General features: G+C 38.2%; 2 protein-coding genes across 4 annotated transcripts; one reads left to right on the top strand and one right to left on the bottom strand.

The window, feature by feature from the left end:
- Positions 1–904: 904 nt before the first annotated feature.
- Positions 905–7,275, top strand: tomm40 (translocase of outer mitochondrial membrane 40 homolog (yeast)). Of its 2 annotated transcripts, none has more exons than XM_080471232.1 (9): positions 905–987; positions 1,775–2,011; positions 2,121–2,281; positions 2,525–2,626; positions 2,732–2,837; positions 5,094–5,216; positions 5,357–5,433; positions 5,828–5,930; positions 6,766–7,275. In XM_080471232.1, the coding sequence occupies exons 2-9, from the start codon at positions 1,795–1,797 to the stop codon at positions 6,903–6,905; spliced, it is 1,029 nt and encodes a 342-aa protein (XP_080327358.1). In that variant the 5' UTR covers positions 905–987; positions 1,775–1,794; the 3' UTR covers positions 6,906–7,275. The 2 variants fall into 2 exon arrangements, with proteins under 2 accessions (XP_080327358.1, XP_080327359.1); XM_080471233.1 differs by having other exon boundaries at positions 924–987; positions 1,772–2,011.
- A 635-nt stretch (positions 7,276–7,910) lies between these two features.
- Positions 7,911–18,795, bottom strand: LOC308114380 (meprin A subunit beta-like). 2 transcript variants are annotated; one of them, XM_080471228.1, is made up of 21 exons: positions 18,701–18,795; positions 18,503–18,581; positions 18,065–18,083; positions 17,687–17,725; positions 17,542–17,567; positions 17,355–17,433; positions 16,709–16,826; positions 16,208–16,386; positions 14,894–15,112; positions 13,665–13,826; positions 13,272–13,502; positions 12,694–13,146; positions 11,794–11,967; positions 11,597–11,699; positions 10,821–10,868; positions 10,446–10,493; positions 10,141–10,188; positions 9,719–9,766; positions 9,500–9,547; positions 9,315–9,362; positions 7,911–8,651 (listed from the first exon to the last, which is right to left on the bottom strand). In XM_080471228.1, exons 2-21 carry the CDS (start codon positions 18,560–18,562, stop codon positions 8,573–8,575), a joined length of 2,229 nt encoding a protein of 742 aa, XP_080327354.1. In that variant the 5' UTR covers positions 18,563–18,581; positions 18,701–18,795; the 3' UTR covers positions 7,911–8,572. The 2 variants fall into 2 exon arrangements, with proteins under 2 accessions (XP_080327354.1, XP_080327355.1); XM_080471229.1 differs by having other exon boundaries at positions 7,978–8,651; positions 9,315–9,333; positions 18,701–18,784.
- Positions 18,796–19,082: the final 287 nt, after the last annotated feature.

Below are 19,082 nucleotides of genomic sequence, written 5' to 3'. Positions count from 1 at the left end.
TTATTTTCATAGATTACCCTGCTGTACACGAGCAATGCACATCATTGATGTTGTCATCAGTGATGATGGCTGTTAGATGACACTTCTTTACATGGATCCTTTTCCCTTCTTCCTTTGGGATTTGAAGCATAGAAGATCCACACCTCTAACTTCCACTTTTTCTCATCCACGTCCAGATAAAAAAGACAGGAGCTGAGCCAATGGTCAATTGCAATGCAAATATGTTTAAACACATTTTCAAGTTAGGTTGACTCATTTATTTATATGTTTTTTAGCCGACCTTATGATTCAGCTTGTTTGGTTGTTTTAGCCATTATTACTTTTCAGTTTTTTTCCCCAGACATTTTAGCCATATTAACCATTTGACCTCTTTTTGCTAGACTCTTGACCATTTCAAATAATCTGGTCATTTTCTTTCCCAGCACTTTTAGCAGTTTTAGCCTTTTCAACCTTTTTAACTGAGAGTAATTTTGAAAATAAGCCAGATTTGCAAATAACATTTAAAACATAATTTTGTGATCAAAGTTATATTTAGTTATATAGTAGTAGCCATGTGTTTAGGGATTCACCGTGTTAGTGGCAACCCGCGCCACCTGTCGGCCACCTGATAATACACTGTGAAGAATCTTAGTAAAAAAAATACAACTTTCTGGGTACTTTTTAACACTTTTAATGTTTACTGTTTTTAACTTTTTAATTGTATTGGTGTTTTTGTAAGCGTGTTCTCTACAGCCCCTCAGGCGTACCCTTGGAATGTCATTCAGTAAGACCCCGAATTATATGAATGAGAAGCCAATGAGCGCCAGGAACGTCATCAAGAAGAGTTGGTTCCCTTAGTAATTCCAGCCAATCAGCTTTCAAATGGTGTGCGTGTTAGCCAATCCACGAATGAGTAATGAGAAATGGGCGGGAGCTTGTCCACTACAGTCACGGACGCTGTCGCGAACTTTGCCGGTGTTGAACTACCGACAGACCCAAACCGTCAACGTGAGTACTCAAACCGCACAAACGCATGCAGACTTTTTAGGGACGGGGTGGCTGTTAGCCCAGTTTTACCGCCTGCCGTGTGTGATAACACCGCGTTTGTTATAATCCAGAGAAGAGATCTCGTGGTCCACTGCACATGGCTACCTAGCCAGTTAGCTAACCAGCCTGCTAGCGTGCGTTAGCCTTCCAGGGTTAAATGCTGCTATCGCGGAGCGTTCATGGCTTTTCTCCAAGTCTCATGTACACATTGAAGGTTACTCCTCGCAGTCAATTGATCTCGCAGTTACTATGTTGTGCAGATGTATTGTTAAATGTCCAGAGCCTGGCGGGACTGGGCCCTGGCTGAATGTACCTGCAGTTCTGTTGCTACCAGCAGAGTATGATAGAGCACCGCCTGGCTCGAGCTGAACTATCTGTACTCTGGGACTGTGGATGTGTGAGGAATTTACAAGTACATGGCAATCAGAGTGCCCTGATTTCACCAGTGTGTGTGTTGAATTATGATTTCTCAACTTTATTGCTTTCAATGTTAATTTACTGTCCACATCCCTGTGACATTGTAACACTGGTGTAGTTATAAATAATTATACATTTAGTGATCCCTATTTGGGATATCCCTGTCAACCACAAGTCAGAAAGAACAGATTATGCCCTTGACTGGGCTCTTCATCCAGTTTAAAGTTGGAATAATGTAGAGAATCTCACGCTACCGTGTTGATATATACAGCTGATGTAATTATCTTAAATTAACTGTATCACTTACTCATTGATTCATTCTCTCAAGCAGCCCAATACCGTCGGTAGAGTATGGGCAGTGTGTTGGCTGCCGCCTCCCCCAGTCCCGCCCCGGCTGCAGCTGGAGGGGCCCAAGGGGTCCCAGGGATGATGTCTGTCCCTCCAGGGTTCTCAATGCCTCCAGTGTCTTCCATCCCTTCAACGTCTGGGTCTGACCAAGAGACGGCAGAAACGGATTCCTCGCTTCAAAACCCAGGAACATATGAGGAGTGTCATCGCAAATGTAAAGGTCAGTAAATCTGTCACGTCACCTTTTGTTGTTCTTTCTAGAAGTCGGAATCGTCGTGTAATATAGCAGTCAGGTTATGTTAACATCAGTTGTCCCTCTTCTGTTTCAGAGGTGTTCCCAATGCAGATGGAAGGGGTGCGGTTAGTGGTCAACAAGGGTCTAAGTAATCACTTCCAAGTCAGCCATACTCTAACCCTCAGCACTCTGGGTGATTCTGGGTACCGATTCGGTTCCACCTATGTAGGCAGCAAACAAACTGGACCAGCAGAGGTAATCAGTTTCTCCCAGCTTCAATAAAAATACAAGTTTGGACCAAACTCTTTCCCCTCATAATGTACCGCATGTTGTATTTCTGCATAAATTGTAAGATGCTCTCATTTTGATAGATTTGTAAATTCATTCTGCATGTTTTACAATACTCATAACGATGCATTTTGTGAGTGCGCAAAAGCTGTTTTTTTCATTAGTCAATCATCCCCATCATGTAAAAACCGTCTGCTCTGTTCCGTCTAGTCCTTCCCTGTCATGGTTGGAGATATGGACAACACGGGCAGTCTGAACGCCCAGATCATTCACCAGCTCACATCTGCTATGCGATCCAAAATCGCCATCCAGGTATCAAGCCATGTTAAAAGAAGCTCCATTTAGATAGTCTACAGTTTAATCATGTCATTGCAGTGTTAATTGCTTTTCTATGTTGTTTTTTTATGTCGGTTGTAGACTCAGCAGCACAAGTTTGTGAATTGGCAGTGCGACATGGAGTACCGTGGTAAAGACTTCACCTCTGCCGTGACGCTGGGTAATCCAGACGTACTCGTTGGATCTGGTATGATTATTATTATTTCGCTCATTATTTCAAGCTTTCATGGAGTTTTCATTGTGCTATAGGAGCAGAGATTTTCCTGAATCATGTCAACCAAAATCCGTAATTGTCACTGTTTTCAAAAGATTTTCATTCGCTCGTAGAGACGGTTGACAAATGATGCATTTTCAATGATTGCCAATGGTTTTGAGAAACTTTTTCCTTTTTTTAGTCGTTCAAGTGTTTTGACTAAACAGTCAATCCTTTGTAGGATTTGATAGTTGAGTCGTGACAAGAAAATATAGAGAATAAATCTAGTCGCAGCTTCACAGTTTTAATTGTTCGTTAGAATTTTATTCAGCAAATCTCTTTGGTCTTGAGATGTTACTGAAAGTCTGCAATGTGGAGTGAAAATTTAGCTGGAATTGGTTGTTGTGCTATAACTTAGAAAACAAATGCTGTAGTCACTTTTATCATGTATTTTTAGTTAAATCAAATGTCCACGGATAGAGTCACAGCAGTGTAGTGGAAGTATCTCCTGTACATCCTGTGTGGGAGGTGTTAAACTGCATAAATGCAAAATTGTGTTCCACACATATTTCACATGAAAGTCATTCCCGGTAGTGAAGTAAATATACAAATTATTATCAACAAAAGATTCATGTAGAGCCACACAACTTCAGTATCATTACGCCAGGAGGATCTTTTTCCTTTTGGAGAAAAATGAGAGCAATTTGGGTTCACATTGGACATTTACATTGTAGAAAGTGTTTTCAGATTGAAGGGTGCAGACTGAAACCAGGTCTACACATCTTATAGATGGGATAGTCTGAGACTTTTTCTTTTAATGGCACATGGTGTCCATAGGTCAAGAAACTGATGCATTTATTTGCAGATTAGAAATGACAGTGATCTCAGCATAAGAAAAATATCACTTTTTTCTAGTATTATATGTATTTTCTTTTGGGAAAAATAACCACGGTAAAACTGAGATAATGGCTATTTTGTGTGTTCTGCCAGGATTTGGAATGCGTACTCCTTCTAACCAAGACTATTTGTGATCAAAATGTATCAGAAAGCAGAGAAATACAGCTAAAATGCGGCTACGCTAGTGGTGACGACCTCCAGTGTGACACACATTCACACAGTGATATTAAATGACTGTCACAGTTTGAAAGTTGTGTTTGAAAAATGGAGTGGAACATCATTGCGCATTTGTTTTCACAAATCCACAATAATAAAATCAAAATAAATCCAAGAGTCCTCAATATAATCCTATTCACAAGAGGCTTCAGGAGCGAAAATAAATGGGTGAAAGCGTAACAAAATATTCACCCCCTGTGTCAAAGCTTCTGTCTGTTCATGTAGTGAGGTCTGTAGATTAACTAAAGAAACGTTTGATGTAATAGACTTAAATCCTGAATCCAAACTTTACCACAAGCGTCAGCCCGTGGACGCCTGCAGCACAAAGACGAGCATCACCCACATGAGTACAGCCTCCATCCCCTATATCCATCAGAAAATATCAAACTATCTGTATTTATAGAGATAAAGTACAGGTTTTATCTGCTTTCAGAAAACTTAAATTTTTTTGTGAAGTTTCTTTCTGATGCTTCAATCATTAAAATATTGTCTCTACTTTTGTTTACACATAATGACAAATTGAAAACGCACTTTAAAGTATTTTTTTTTGTTTTTTGCAAATTTGTAACCTAGTTTGATATTTACTGAAAGGAAAACTTTATATGTTATGTAATGTTAAACCTTGTTCGTGCATAAAGGTGCAACTAAGTGATGTTGATTATTAAAGAGTTGGTTGCTTTTTCACTTGTTAATGCAGTCCTTACCACCAAACAAAACTTTAAATGTGCTAATTATACCTCAGACATGAGATTTTACAAAATATTCAAATTATTTAACATAAGTTTAACATTTTCATAAGTTATAAGCTAAAATATAAAAGAGTAGGGCATAATGAGAGTAAGTATTTAATAATTCAAAAGAAGTTAGGTATGGGGGAAAATCAACCTTTTCATTCATCTGTCACGTCTTTTACTCAATTTCTATTTAATGTTATTTGTCTAATGAAAGTTGGCTTTGTGAACCATGTGTGTGGCCTAAACGACACATTTCTGTCAGAAGTTTTAAGGTTCAGTTCTTGTAGATTCAAATACAGCTTCTTTGAGGAAAAGATCAACCAGGATTGCTAAACACAGTGGTAATAATATTCTCACTGACAATATGGATCAAACAAACATGCATCTTGTGTGTTTTCTTCAGGCATTGTGGTGGCCCACTATCTGCAGTCCATCACACCAGCACTGGCTCTGGGTGGAGAGATGGTGTACCACAGGAGACCAGGAGAGGAAGGAACCGTCACCTCCCTCTTAGGCCGGTACACAGGTAAAATCCTCCCAGGCTACTTTCTTCCTCCATACATTTTAAAAGCCTTGCTTTGGTGGGTCTATATTTTAATATTTGGTTGTGAAGTATCCAAAATGTCTCGCATGGGATCTGTATGATAGATCTTCTTTCCCCCTCAGGTGACAACTTTGTCGCGACACTGACTTTGGGAGAAGCAGGAGGTCATGCTACGTATTATCACAAAGCTAATGATCAGGTAAAACTGCCTTCTTTTTTTTTTCCCACTTTATCAAGTTTATTTTCCATCAGAACTCTGAGGCCCACATATACTCAGACAAATAGTCTCTTATTGTTTCTATACTCTGGAGATTGCAAAATGTAATATGTGTGAAAAAATAATTGGAAGATGGCACACAGGCCCTGCTTAATACAACTTTTTAATAACGTAATTTACTAGAACATCGTGTTTTTGTTAAGATACCAAAAGTTATGTGGGTCTTTATATCCGTCTGCCTGAACATGGAGGCGTTATTACTAACTTTATGAAAATTGCAGAGTTGCTGGAGCTTCTTGAAGTCCTGCTGATGTTTATTGCAAAACTTCAGAACTGGAATAAACTTGTTTGGCTCATCCTTGAACGTCTCTCACAGTTGCAGATAGGGGTTGAATTTGAAGCCAGCACGAGGATGCAGGACACTTCAACATCCTTTGGTTACCAGCTGGACGTCCCGAAAGCCAACCTGCTTTTTAAAGGTACATTTACTCTTTATTCTTTATAAATCAGACAATGGAAACATGCAACTGTCCAATAGGAGGTCAATGAGGAAATATGTTGCATGCAATTCAATTGCTTTCCTTTTATTTTGACCTTGTTTTTAATTTTTTTTTCACTTAAAAGAAAAATAAAAAAAATAATTGAAAACAAAAGTTTTTGTTTTCATATTTGATATGAAATGGTCAAAATTCTCTAATTCTTAATACTTTAGACTTCTAAATAATTAAAGTAATTAACGCATATTTGTTTTATTCTAAATACAGAATCTCAATATTGATAATATTAATTATTAGATAATTTTTTATAAACATGATGCTTAATTATCGCAATTTTTAAAAAGGCTTGTAAAGTTTGAGTTTAAGTTGTGAATATAGAAACTAGCCAAACTGTTCAATGACATTCAGTTTTAGGTTTGTTTTAACCTTCAGAGGCAAACAATCGTTACCCCACGAAGCGTCGTCGTAGAAATATACATATGTACGCCTCTAAAGAGCTGAAATGAAAAATGAAGGTGTGTGCTTATCTTGTGGAGAACAAATGCTTTGAGATGTTTAAAGAACACAAATAAAATCCCCAGGATCCAGACTGAAGCAGAGCAGGAACTGCACTGATTTTCATTCAGAAACATTCATGTCAAGCAGATTTGAGTCTTAACTTGTGGCTCATCCTTCTACATCAGAGTTCCATGTTGGTATGACCCAAAGTAATCCGCCAGGCCTGCTATAAATACGCCCGTAGGCGTACCATGAGTATGGTGTGATATGCTCAGTATATCAGTATGGTCCTCCATTGTTCCACCTCTCCCACCTGCAGGTACAGTTGACAGTAATTGGGTGGTTGGGGCGACGCTCGAGAAGAAACTGCTCCCGCTGCCCCTCACACTCGCCCTCGGGGCTTTTCTCAACCACCGCAAGAACAAGTTCCAGTGTGGCTTCGGCGTCACCATTGGCTAGAGGTGGGGGAGGGCTGCCTGGAAGCGGCTCGCAGGCCACAGCTTGGACTGGCACTGAGACACGCAGGAACCTGGACTAAGTTTTAGAAATTGAATTCAAAGACTCTCTCTCAACTGTGATTTCTGGGGCCGACAGAGAGACGGAGACAACTACCAAGGAGCCAGGACTGGCCAAGCCATGCCTACATACTGTAGCACAAATGTCTTTCCTTTATGGTGTGTTGGATGTACCCAACGACTAGAGAGATGTATATCAGAGGGCATCAGGCGATGCATGAGAACATGTGATGTGAAAATCAAAGTCAGTGGTAAGACATAATATATGGTGATCATGTATGGATATAAATAAATGTGATTACTTTTTTTTTTTTAACACGTGGGTGTAGTGGTTGATTTTTATCTCCTCATGTGACGGTAAATTTATTCAACTAGGCGCCATTTCTGTGACGCCAGTTATCCAATCATTGCTAACAAAATCCACATTAAGAAGCAGATTGGAGACACAAGTCTGTCTATAAAGGCTTGCTTCTGGGCTTAGGAGACGGAGAGAACTGAAGACAAACAGGTTGACATCAGACAGAAAGCTAATCCACATGCTGCGGGCTGTTTGTGGGGGAATGAGCGGTCCAGGTCACATATTTCTTCCGCACAGCCAGAGATTCTGCAGGAAGGTGTAAAAAGAGCACAGACTGCAGGAGTGCCGCAGGTGAGTTCCTGTCATCCAAAGGTGAAACAAACACTTCAGGAGAGAAAATAGAAGCCCAGTGCAGTGAGTTGGAACTCACAGCAGTCTAAACCTGAAGCAGTGTAGCTAGAAAATGCCCCAAGTTGTTGAGACGACTAAACTATCAAGTTGAACTGCTTCAGGCTTGATCATGATATTTGCTGCCGCCTTATTTTTTCTTTTGAGCCTGATGACCTAAAGCGCTGCCTCCTATTCTACTTCTGCACGCTCCCAATAGGCAGAATTCAATATTCGGAGAACAAAATAATCCAGGACTTGACAGGCTTTCAAGACATGGCTGTACATGTATATTAGGAAAAAAAGATTAATGCATGAACAGGCTGAAGCTGTCGTACCTAAAGCTTTAATTTCAATTTATTTATGACCTGGCATACAAAATGAATAAAATTCCAATTTTCTCTGCAGTCCAACTAAAAACAGCGCAAATTGCTTTTATTGGTTGTTTAAAAAATAGAACAAATACAACATTACAAATAAGCGATGGCCAACTGTACTTGATTATAAACGATAGAATATAGCCCAAACACCAAAAGCAACACCCGTCTCTAAAGTGCTATTACAAGCTGGTGATTCAAAATACAGGAACAGTTCAATGACTTAAAGAATTTTTTTTTAACTAAACTTGTGTCTCAATGCTGATCTCGACTGAGCTTCTGTATATTAGAAAGTGTGAGAAATGAGCAAAGGACAGTCAGATCCTCAGAGTTCTTGTCTCTCTTGACTACTTTAGCCAGTAAATGTGAATCTTGAGACATTCTTGCCTGATTTATGCGACGCAAAGTCCTGATTCAGTTGGACTTGGGAGTGAACGATTCATTAGTTGTTGCAGCCAGCTGAGAAAGCGGTTTGCATACATATTTGAATATTTGTAAATAAATAGAAAAGGCCATGAATTCAGGCGAGATGAGGATGGGAAACACACATCAAGGCAGCAGAAGCACCAGTGCCAGCAGGAGGGTGAGGACAGGAGAGGCCACCAGGACAGGACTGAAGCCAAAAATACTGCAGCAACAAATAAAGAAAACAAGAACATAATCAGAACACAATCCTGACATAACTGGGATGTTCTAAAAGATTTCTGGGGAAGTAGTTTGTTTGAATACTTTGTCAATTGATAATAACACTCATTATGTAGACTTCCATGTAACCTGACAGGTTGGGGCTTATGCATGAGTCACTAGAGATAATTGTCAAAAAGCCAGGATTGGTTGCTCACATGGATTCTTCCATCATTTATTCAGTACAACAATCTATAACCTTTTGAAACATGAGTTGATATTTAGCACTTCTGCCTTTTATTACTATAAGCTGTGAGTCTGTGCTTCCACTTTTTGTACGGTTTGATAAAAACCTGTATAGCATGAAGTCCTGGGGGAGCTCAGTGGGAAGATGAAACTTTATTTGGTGGGTGTTGTAGTTTAATTTGGAACGTGTAAAATGGCTAATCTATTTGTGTAGCCCAGGTTACAGTTTTATTTCATGTGGAGCTTCACTATGTTGTCATATTTGAGGCTTTTTAAACAGTCTTCTGTCTTTTTAAAGCTTTACAATGCAAATTAATTTCATATTGTCGTTCACAATGACCTTGATGTTTGTTAGTCGAAGATCATCAAACAGGCCTTTTCAAGCACAATTTTTCCTATTTTATAAAAAAAACCAAAATACCTGTCATCTTCTGTGGTTTCTGGAGGCGGAAGGGTGGTAGTTATGATTCTGTAAAAGTCAAAGAATTATTCAAAGTGAATAAAATCAAAATAATTTCCAGTCATCCCCCATGTTTAAACTGGATTCGTGACATGGACGTGATCAGTTTGAAAAGAAAGTACTCTACCCACTACAAATAAAAATACCTCTTATCTGTTGTCTTTAAAGGTGTCATTGTGGTAGGTTGCAGGGTGCTGCAGAAAGTCAAGGCATTATTCAATGTAAAAATCTAAATCAGAATTAGATTACAACAGACATTTCTTAATTAAATTGTCACAACAGGAAAATTCCAGCTCTCAAATGTAAACATGTGATCATGTCAATGTCTATAAAAACATGGTAATAACTGACACTTTTCAAAATACCTCTTATCTGTTGTCTTTGAAGGTGTCATTGTGGTAGGTTGCAGGGTGCTGCAGAAAGTCAAGGCATTATATTATATATAAAAATCAGAATTAGATTACTGTAGATATTTCTTAATTATATTCTCATAACATGAAAATTCCAGCCCTCAAATGTAAACATGTGAGCATGTCTATGTTTATAAAAACATGGTGAGAACTGACAGTTTTCAAGCTCACATTTTTTTTTTACCACTTGTGACAATATATTTCTACTAGTGTAATAGTCCCAGCATGATTCCACAGAATTAAGGAAGAATCCAATGAAACCATAGTGCACAAAATCACAATAGTCATCCCCCATGTTTAAACTGGATTCCTGACATGGACGTGATCAGTTTGATAAGAAAGTGCTCTACCCACTACCCCAGTGAAAATAAAAATACCTCTTATCTGTTGTCTTTGAAGGTGTCATTGTGGTAGTTTGCAGGGTGCTGCAGAAAGTCAAGGCATTATATTATATATAGAAATCAGAAATAGATTACTGTAAATATTTCTTAATTATATTCTCATAACATGAAAATTCCAGCTCTCATCTGTAAACATGTGATCATATGTCTATAAAAACATGGTAATAACTGACACTTTTCAAGCTCACTTTTTTTATACCACCCTGACAACAATATATTTCTACAAGTGTAATAGTCCCAGCAGAATTCCACCCACTACCCCAGTGCAAATAAAAAAATACCTCTTATCTGTTGTCTTTGAAGGTGTCATTGTGGTAGGTTGCAGGGTGCTGCAGAAAGTCAAGGCATTATTCAATGTAAATATCAAAATTAGAATAAGATTACCATAGATATTTCTTAATTATATTCTCATAGTAGGAAAATTCCAGCTCTCATCAGTAAACATGTAAGCATTTCTATGTCTATAGAAACATGGTGATAACTGACACTTTTCAAGCTCACTTTATTTTTTTTACCACTTGTGACAATAGTGTAATAGTCCCAGCATGATCCCACAGAAGTAAGGAAAATCAAATGAAAACATGAATTCCTGACATGGACGTGATCAGTTTGAAAAGCAAGTGCTCTACCCACTACCCCAGTGAAAATAAAAATACCTCTTATCTGTTGTCTTTGAAGGTGTCATTGTGGTAGTTTGCAGGGTGCTGCAGAAAGTCAAGGCATTATATTATATATAAAAATCTGAATTAGATTACCATACATATTTCATTCTTGAAGTTTCACAACAGGAAACTTCCAGCTGTCATCCATAAACATGTGAGCATGTCTATGTCTATAAAAACATGGTTTTAATGTTACACTTTTGAAGCTCATGTTTTATTTTATTTTTTTACCACTCATAACAATATATTTTGTCTTGGAATAATCATAGCACGTCGATCTGGGCCAGGCTGGATGATCACCACGAGCATTTTTTCTCGAATTCTCATGGTAAAAAACTTGACTCTTAAAGCAAAAAAGCAGATGAGAAGTTGGACTTGGATGCAAAAGAACAAACACTCTGAGCCGCGGATCCCACCGACGACTACTAAGCACACGTAATATGGGCCTTGTATATGTTTCTGTCCTGTCTGCCTTTAACCTCCCCTTCTCAGAGATCACACCACTTTCTTACCCCAGTCAGAGTGCTCAAGTACGCCATGTTCGCGCGTCCTTGTACTACTTGTCCGTATCATTGGCCGCCTATACCACCCTGTGACTTTCCCCCTCCCCTGGCTGAACTCTCAGCCCTGTACTACAGGCTGTAACTCACTTCAGCCGTCTTCACTCTGCTCCGTCTTATTCTCCTCCATAATTTCTACAAGTGTTAGAGTCTCAGCATGATTTCACAGAATTACGGGAAAATCCGATGAAAACTTGCACAAAGTCCTACCTGGAGCATGGGCCTTCATTCTCACGTTTGGAAGGATTCTTAATCGTCACAGTTCGCTCAGCGGCACATGGCAGTACGTTATCTTCAAAAAGAGGATTGATATCTGTCCACAAAAAAGACAAAGACAATTTAAGTTGAAATGTTTGTACAAAGGTAATTCCTGCAGTGAACAAAAAGAAGTGGTCTAGTTGGCTTGCCTTCGAAGCTGAAGGTGAAAACGGCCGTTTCTCCTTTGAGGAACTCTCTGAATTGCATTTGTTCCAAAGAGGAAAAAAAGGTTCGGCCAACCAAAGTTCCAGCGTAGCCCTCCTCACCGTCCTCGTCTGTATATTTAGTTCCGTTGTTACGAGGATTGTCCCAAAGAAAGAGGCCTGTTTGCAGAAGGACAGAAGAGAAAGAAGTGAAGTTTAGCTTTTGAAAACAAACTTTAATAAAAATGATCAAATAAAAAGAATAATAACGATTCCATTTTATTGATGTCTACATGTTGTGCTCAAGGTGCGCACGCTAAAGTTATCATGTCGTCGCTGTCCTGTGCTGTAAATCGAAGATCCACAACCGCTGGACTGTTACTGGGCTGCAGGATCACTTCATTCTGCGTCACAAAGTAAGACTGAACTCACTTTTGCGCTTGTGAAATTTCAATGCATTCAGGAAGCTTGCAAGCTAACCAGAGCAAAAACATATTTTAAACAAATCCTGCTGATGAGACACCAGCGGGGGAGCTGCATTGAAAAGAGATTATCTAAATCCCTGTTTATATCATTGGTTCATTACAACAGGTAATTTAAATCCTTCACACCCACCTCGTACAATATGTGGCGAGCTAATACAGATATAATACCCACAAAACTACCGCAGCACATGGAGAACTACCATTTTGGCTGACTGTATTCTTAAATCAAACAAGCAAATACTTTGTTGTGGTGTGAAATTTGTCCTCGGGACAAAAAAAAGGTTGAAGTAGAACCTGTAAATCCAGATTTATGGAGCAAAGCTGGACTGAAACCAGGCTTAGTGACCACGCTACTGCCTCCTGTTGCACAAAAGTGTCATCACATCTTTCTTTTTATTACATCATGTTGTAGTAAACTCACCGTTGGCGCTGATCTTTTTAGGATCAGTGGTGATACTCCGCTGTTTTGACATCTGCATCTGGAGGTTTGGGTTCTGATCCAGCATTTCTAGATTGGCTTGTCTGTACGGGCACGGCCACTCCAACCTGTCGTCGTTGTCGCCAGACACCAGTTGCACAAACAGTCCGACAAAGGACCGGGCGAGCCTCACTGCTGCCCGGTAAGCATAGCCTCCTGCAGAGTACTGCCGTGGACTGTATATAATGCTTCCAAATGAACTAGTTTCCAGTACCTCTGTAAAATCGTCAATCTGAATGGTTACATGTGGGCACTGCAGCTCAGACAGGTTGATGTCGTCAATTGAGAAGCCGCCTGCAGAGCTTCCTGCTCCTTTAAGGATCTCGAACTCCACCTGGAAGTGCTTTGTTGCAGTCAGAGACACATGGTGGAGCTTCCAGTGAGACGTTGTTGAACCTAAAAGAAGGATTTTTTATTGAGATGACTATGCCGTTCTATGTGAACGGCACATTGAATTCTTAAAAGGAATCAAATAGTATCTGATGCAGACGACACCTGGTAAAAACACAGTCTGACATTACCTGTAATCTGTCCCATCAGGCGAATGGTTCCTACGGAGTCCTCTTCATCTTTAAACTCTCTGATCCAGATGTTGAGTGTGTCTGACTCGTTCCCACTGTGGTAATAGTAAAACTGGAGACACTGGACGTTGCAATCCCTTTTAGGACTCATCCTTTCCGTCTCGAGCCAGGCTGAGTCGCCCTCCTCACCTGACGCTGTGCTGACATGCATGAAGTGACTCTCCCCCTCACCTAAATGGTTGTAGAGCAAACTAATGTTGTGGCACATTCATAGATTGGTTTTTAATGGACACATAGATGTCCTTTTTGTTGTTTTTAGTTTTCTCATATCATATTTCATGATTGAAACCTGGCAAGGAATGGAGGGAAAAGAGAATGGAAATAGAATCTTACTGCGCTCGTCACTTCCAGCAGGTAGATTGGTGTGGTCAGAGCTGGGACCACCTTCAGCCTTTGTCACCGTTTCCCAGCTGATCCCACCACGTGAACAGCGGTTCATTTGACACATGGTCTCATTAGAAAAGCCACAGAACACGTGTAAGGCAACGCTGGAGTCTGCAGAGGTGAGAGATGAAAACACCGTTTGTCTTTAGAACCGATTGTGAATTTCAGCTTGAAATGTCAACGCATGAACAGCAACATACAACTTGTGTTGCACTGACAGCGTCAAAGTAAAGATAAATTTTTGGAATATATTGCCTACAAGAATATCTCATATTATCTTAAGGATATTACATTGATTAATGTTCATTGGCATGTAAATACCTTAAGTGAACCTTAAGCATTACCTTTCTTAAAGTACTAAATATTGCTAAATAAGGCTTTCATTAGTTGATTGACATCAGCTATTTCATACTTATGCAACAATTAATGGCTTTTTTCTTTGTGTAGCTGAAAGGTCAATGGTGTCCAATTATATTAATACCTGTAGTAGGACACTGATTGCTTTTCTTTATATAGTTATTTCACAATGCATTTACCTTAATCCTGTATTTACCAGCTTCAATGGATTGCAACATTCTCTGTTCTGAATTTTCAGCAAATCCAACAACAACCGATTATTTCACCAAATATCCTTGTAGGGGCTTGTGGTGATAGTGTGGATGTCCCAAAATACAAACAGTCACATACGCAATATGGACAAGATTATTAAAATGCTTCCCCATTATACCAACAGGGACTATAATCAGATTGTAGTTAATTACATTCACATTATTATAGAACTAGACCCTATTTTTCAGACTCCTTACACCTTTATTGGAAGCTCTGCCCAAGATATATGAATGATTATGTAGGAATTTGTCCCATTTGTTCTGTGGAGCATTTATAAGAGCAGGTGCTGATGTTGGTCAATATGACCTGGCTCGTAATCTCAGTTCCTATTCATGTCAAGGGTGCTGAGTGAGGTGGAAGTCAGGACTGTCGGCCAGAATTGAAAAGTGCCTTCCCCAAACTGTTGCCACAAAGGGGTATGTGGTTGAACACTTGTTGTGTGTCCAAGTAACTTTTGTCCATTATGTGTATGTCTTTTCTGTCCGGTTTGGTGGCAGTTATCATTATCATTGCAAGATAAAAGCTGTGACTCTTCCTTGTAAAAAGACACATTGTGAATTCATTCTTACTGCATCCGTAGAGGAGGTTCAACTCAAGAACATCACTTGGGCTCATTTCTAACCTCTGCCCAATCACGTCCTGGAACTTTGGGTCCAACGTCTCGATTGTAGATCCGTTGCCATTAGTGAATGCATTTTTGCCGTAGTGCATCACAGATATATAGTCGTAGTCGACGCCGTTGGTGGTGCTGCTGTCCCTGCTTACTATTCTGAAGTTTCTTTCAAAGCCTGAAACAAGTAATCAATTAATTGCACTTCATGTGTATAAATGAGCAACTGCTACACTGTTTGAAACTTCCATATATACCGGTACTTCAAATACACTGACTAAAATGTAGTAAACAGATACACTTACTTATTACATCTTTGAAATAGTCACTTGATCATTACCTTTAACCTTCTCTCTTATTTAAAATGTCTTAATAGTGTGCATATAGCTGCATTGTTGTGACACATTATTTGTAATACACATTTGTTGTGCGGTTGTACGGTAACTATATCCAGTTCTTAAGCCAAGAGCACAACACAGAGAGAGGAAGCAGCACTGGAACTGTTTCCAACAATGAGTTCATCGAGTTGATTTCATAGTTTCATCCAGAGTCTTATTGTGAAAAGAAGTAGATGGTGTGGCTTTATAATGGACTGAACAGAAAAAGAACTACAGATTCTCTATAATGAAATATTGACAAAATAATGCTTCCTTTGTATAGATAAGAAACATACATTTCTAATTACTGAACCCCACAAAAAAAGACAAGACAAACAAGGAATACTAATGTGAAAAAGCTGTTGCATGTAGCGGGCATGTAGTATATCCATATATATTGTGTAAAAGATATTTCATTTCTTTTTGTATAACATGGAAGCAAAGCATATTTTTCACAACTGATGGAGATAAATCTAATTGTACTTCCTTTTATTCTTTGTATATTTTCATAATGATTTTGGATCTTCATTTTATTTCACAAAAATAAAGTTAATTAATTCAAACAAATATTTATATAAAAATATTGTTATGTATAACTATTTCTATTTTACAATATCCAGTTTAAAAGAACTATAGCTTCCTTTTTGTTTACAGTGGGATAACACAAGATTTAACACAAATGCTGTAGAGCACCCTCTACTTATGGGGTTAAGGTGTCGTCTATTCTGTGCAAAGGCCAGTTAATCTAAAACACAATAACAAACAATGAAAAGAGGAGAGATCTGAGTAAAAGGGGATATTCAGTTACATTTCATTATATTATGTCATTTCCAACACTTTTCATTCACACATCTCAATTTAAGGAAAACATAAATATTAGATGGATTTTTTCAAACCTTCCAAGATGTTTTCTGTTACGATTCTCACATAATCATCTCGATCGTATCTGGACTGTTCATGGAAGAATCCGAGCGCGTGGAGAAACTCGTGTTCAACAATAGATAGCTCGTCACAGTTTTGCCCAATGGAGAGGTTCTGCCCGTCTCTTATTACTCTTCCAATGAATGAAAAACATCTGTAATGGAAATAACAGTCATCAGAAAATCACATTTATCCCTTATTTTCATTATTCACTTTATCTTACCAAAAGCCTCATTTAATCATCTTGTTTCACACAACCATGCAAGCCCACAAGAGAAACAGATTAATTCATCAAATTAATCAATCAAATGACTAAAACAGCTCAGAGCGCATTCTCAGATTATTATCTTGTGAATACATTTTAAAAGCTTTATTTGATAATACCAATTGTAAACTTATACTGAAGTATCCAGATAACCCCAAAAAATAAATAATACAATACAATACAATACAATACAAAACAATACAATACATACCCGTCTAACTTTTTAGCAGAGATGTAATATTCCTCAGAGTCCTTTGGTTTGAAATCGATGCATGACTTCAACCTGAACTGTTCAAAGGCTTTCAGGATGACTCCTTTAGCGTTGATGTCTTCAGTGGATCAAAACGTGACATAAAGACAGAAACATTAGAAAAGTAAATACAACTGTTGTTCTTGCTCGTGCAAATTGTACCAAAGTTACAAATCACAAAAAGTAATCTTACTGCAATTTTCAGAAGCCTCTTTTCAGTATTTTTAGCATTAAAACAACAGAAAACTGAAAATATCTGCTTCAAATCTACATTTGTTGACAACATAAAGCCAGTTTTTATGTTTTAACTATAAAAGTCATTGATTGTCTAAGATGAGAGTGTAGACTTTTTATATAAGCTGATGTGGATGACATGCTGCTCTTTGATACTAAGATAGTTTTGTTGACTTACTTCTGCTTCCTCTTTTCATTATGTGGCTCCAGTGAAGCGCCTATCTTTAGGTAATTGATATTTTTTGAACTGGCGTTTCTGGTTGATCTTGTAATTTTCTCAAATTTTTTCCATGCGGGAAGAAAAAACTCTCAAAGACAGGGTCCAACCAAATCCAAAATATCTGTACTATTGAGAAAGAAGAATGATGTTTACCCAAGGTGTTGTCCAAGTCGTAGGGCACTGGAAGCGTCCACAGTGTATCCCTAGTAGTGGCACTCCTTCCCTTGCTTGTCTGATATATAAATGAAATTTAGTGGCACATTTTCACATGCAACACACACAGTCTACTTCATGTATGATTTCATAAGATATTCATCCCTGAAGACTGAGCTAAACCTACCTCCATGATGTCATCTTTCATTGAGTCTAAGGTGAAGCATAAAAATATTGTGTTCATTAATTCAAATATCATTAGTGAATTAAAAGTGTCATGCAAAAATATTGACACAACTCTCATTCATGAAAGAGAATATATGCAACTTTACCCTTGTTAATGTCAGCAATGTCCTTGTCTTCACCAATATCTATAAAAATACAATCAAAAACAAAATACATATAATATCTTTTTAGTGGGATTATAATGGTCTGATCAAATATATTGGATAACTGAAGTCAACTTTATTTCCAGAGCACTTTAAAAAGAACCACAGCTGACCCAAAGTGCTGTGCATAAAGACATAATAATCTCACAAGATACGATGCGATCAGTAAAAAAACCCCAATAAAAAAACAAAACAATAAAATACAACAGGTGCAGAGTCTCAAGCTGGGTTATAAGCCAGTGAATAAAAACTGGTCCTAAGATTAATGGACAGTACCGGAGCTTGACTTGGATAAGATTAAGAAAACCTAACAAAACGTACCCACTATCTCTGGTTCAGTCTGGAAGAAAGAAAAACAGATTCTCATATAAGTACAGGACATTTCATCTTAAACAGACGTCTGAAAACTATTTATTGGAAAATGTGAAACAGAACCTTTCACTTGGTTTTCATCTGTTTGTGTATTAAAACAAACATGCTCATATTGGACCTCAGTGAAGAGTTGGAATCAACTCTGTCACTGTTTTTAGCTGATTTGCAGTTGCACATTCTCTTGTTACTCTGATTCAATAAATAAATAAATAAATGAATGTCCATATTTTCATTATAATGTGTAATAAAACAAAATCATCTTAAAGATGTGATTGGATTACATTTATTAAATTTTTTAATTTTTTTTTAAATAGTTTATTATCAATAATGAAACACAGTAGAATGGAGAGTTTACAGGAAGGGAATAAAAAACCATGATATTATTACCGGCTGTAAGGAGATGACAGGCGAAACTGCCAAGTACATTAGAAAAATGTAGCCTTTCATTCTGACGCTGTATTCAGGACTGAAAATAAGAAACATTGAAGAAACATTAGAGAGCGTTGTCATGAAATGCAGTCAGCTGATGGGGACTAATTTAGAAAATTCAGATTGAGTGTTGATGAAAATATCGGAGGTTCCTACCTTCAGCCACCTCTACCGTCTGTTCCTCAGCTGCACATGAGAAGCCTCGGCCGTGGAGGGAGCATTATAAGCTCCTGGTAAATCACAACAAAACTGGTTTTGAGCATTTCTGTTTACAGCGGCGTCAAACTTCGGAGTTATGCCAAATATGTCAACAAGTATGATTACAATAGGAAAAGGTCGGATTGGGTAATGGCATGTTCAAAGATGTGTCGGTGTCACAAGCTGTCAGTGACTTGTTTTTCTGAGTCCTCTGACCTCAACGTGAAGGATCTTGACTGCTGGCTCAGTTTTTTTTTTTTTTTTTCAATGTACAAATTCCATTTCTCAAGTTGAATTACAAAATTAACTTTTTTTATTTCTATTATTATTACTGTTTGTT

The sequence above is a fragment of the Lipophrys pholis genome, assembly GCF_963383615.2.
Source record: "Lipophrys pholis genome assembly, chromosome: 9".
NCBI lineage: Eukaryota > Metazoa > Chordata > Actinopteri > Blenniiformes > Blenniidae > Lipophrys > Lipophrys pholis.
Note: the sequence above shows the minus strand (reverse complement) of the source record. Positions and strands in the feature narration are given on the sequence as shown.

Excerpts from the sequence above, each read along its gene's own strand:
- LOC308114380 (XM_080471228.1), bottom strand. The coding sequence starts at position 18,562 with ATGAAAGGCTACATTTTTCTAATGTACTTGGCAGTTTCGCCTGTCATC. Across the intron at positions 17,568-17,686 it reads CATTGCTGACATTAACAAGG|ACTCAATGAAAGATGACATC; the intron begins GTAAAGTTGCAT and ends GCTTCACCTTAG. Across the intron at positions 11,700-11,793 it reads TTTCACCTTCAGCTTCGAAG|ATATCAATCCTCTTTTTGAA; the intron begins GCAAGCCAACTA and ends TTTTGTGGACAG.
- tomm40 (XM_080471232.1), top strand. The coding sequence starts at position 1,795 with ATGGGCAGTGTGTTGGCTGCCGCCTCCCCCAGTCCCGCCCCGGCTGCA. Across the intron at positions 2,838-5,093 it reads AGACGTACTCGTTGGATCTG|GCATTGTGGTGGCCCACTAT; the intron begins GTATGATTATTA and ends TGTTTTCTTCAG. Across the intron at positions 5,931-6,765 it reads AGCCAACCTGCTTTTTAAAG|GTACAGTTGACAGTAATTGG; the intron begins GTACATTTACTC and ends TCCCACCTGCAG.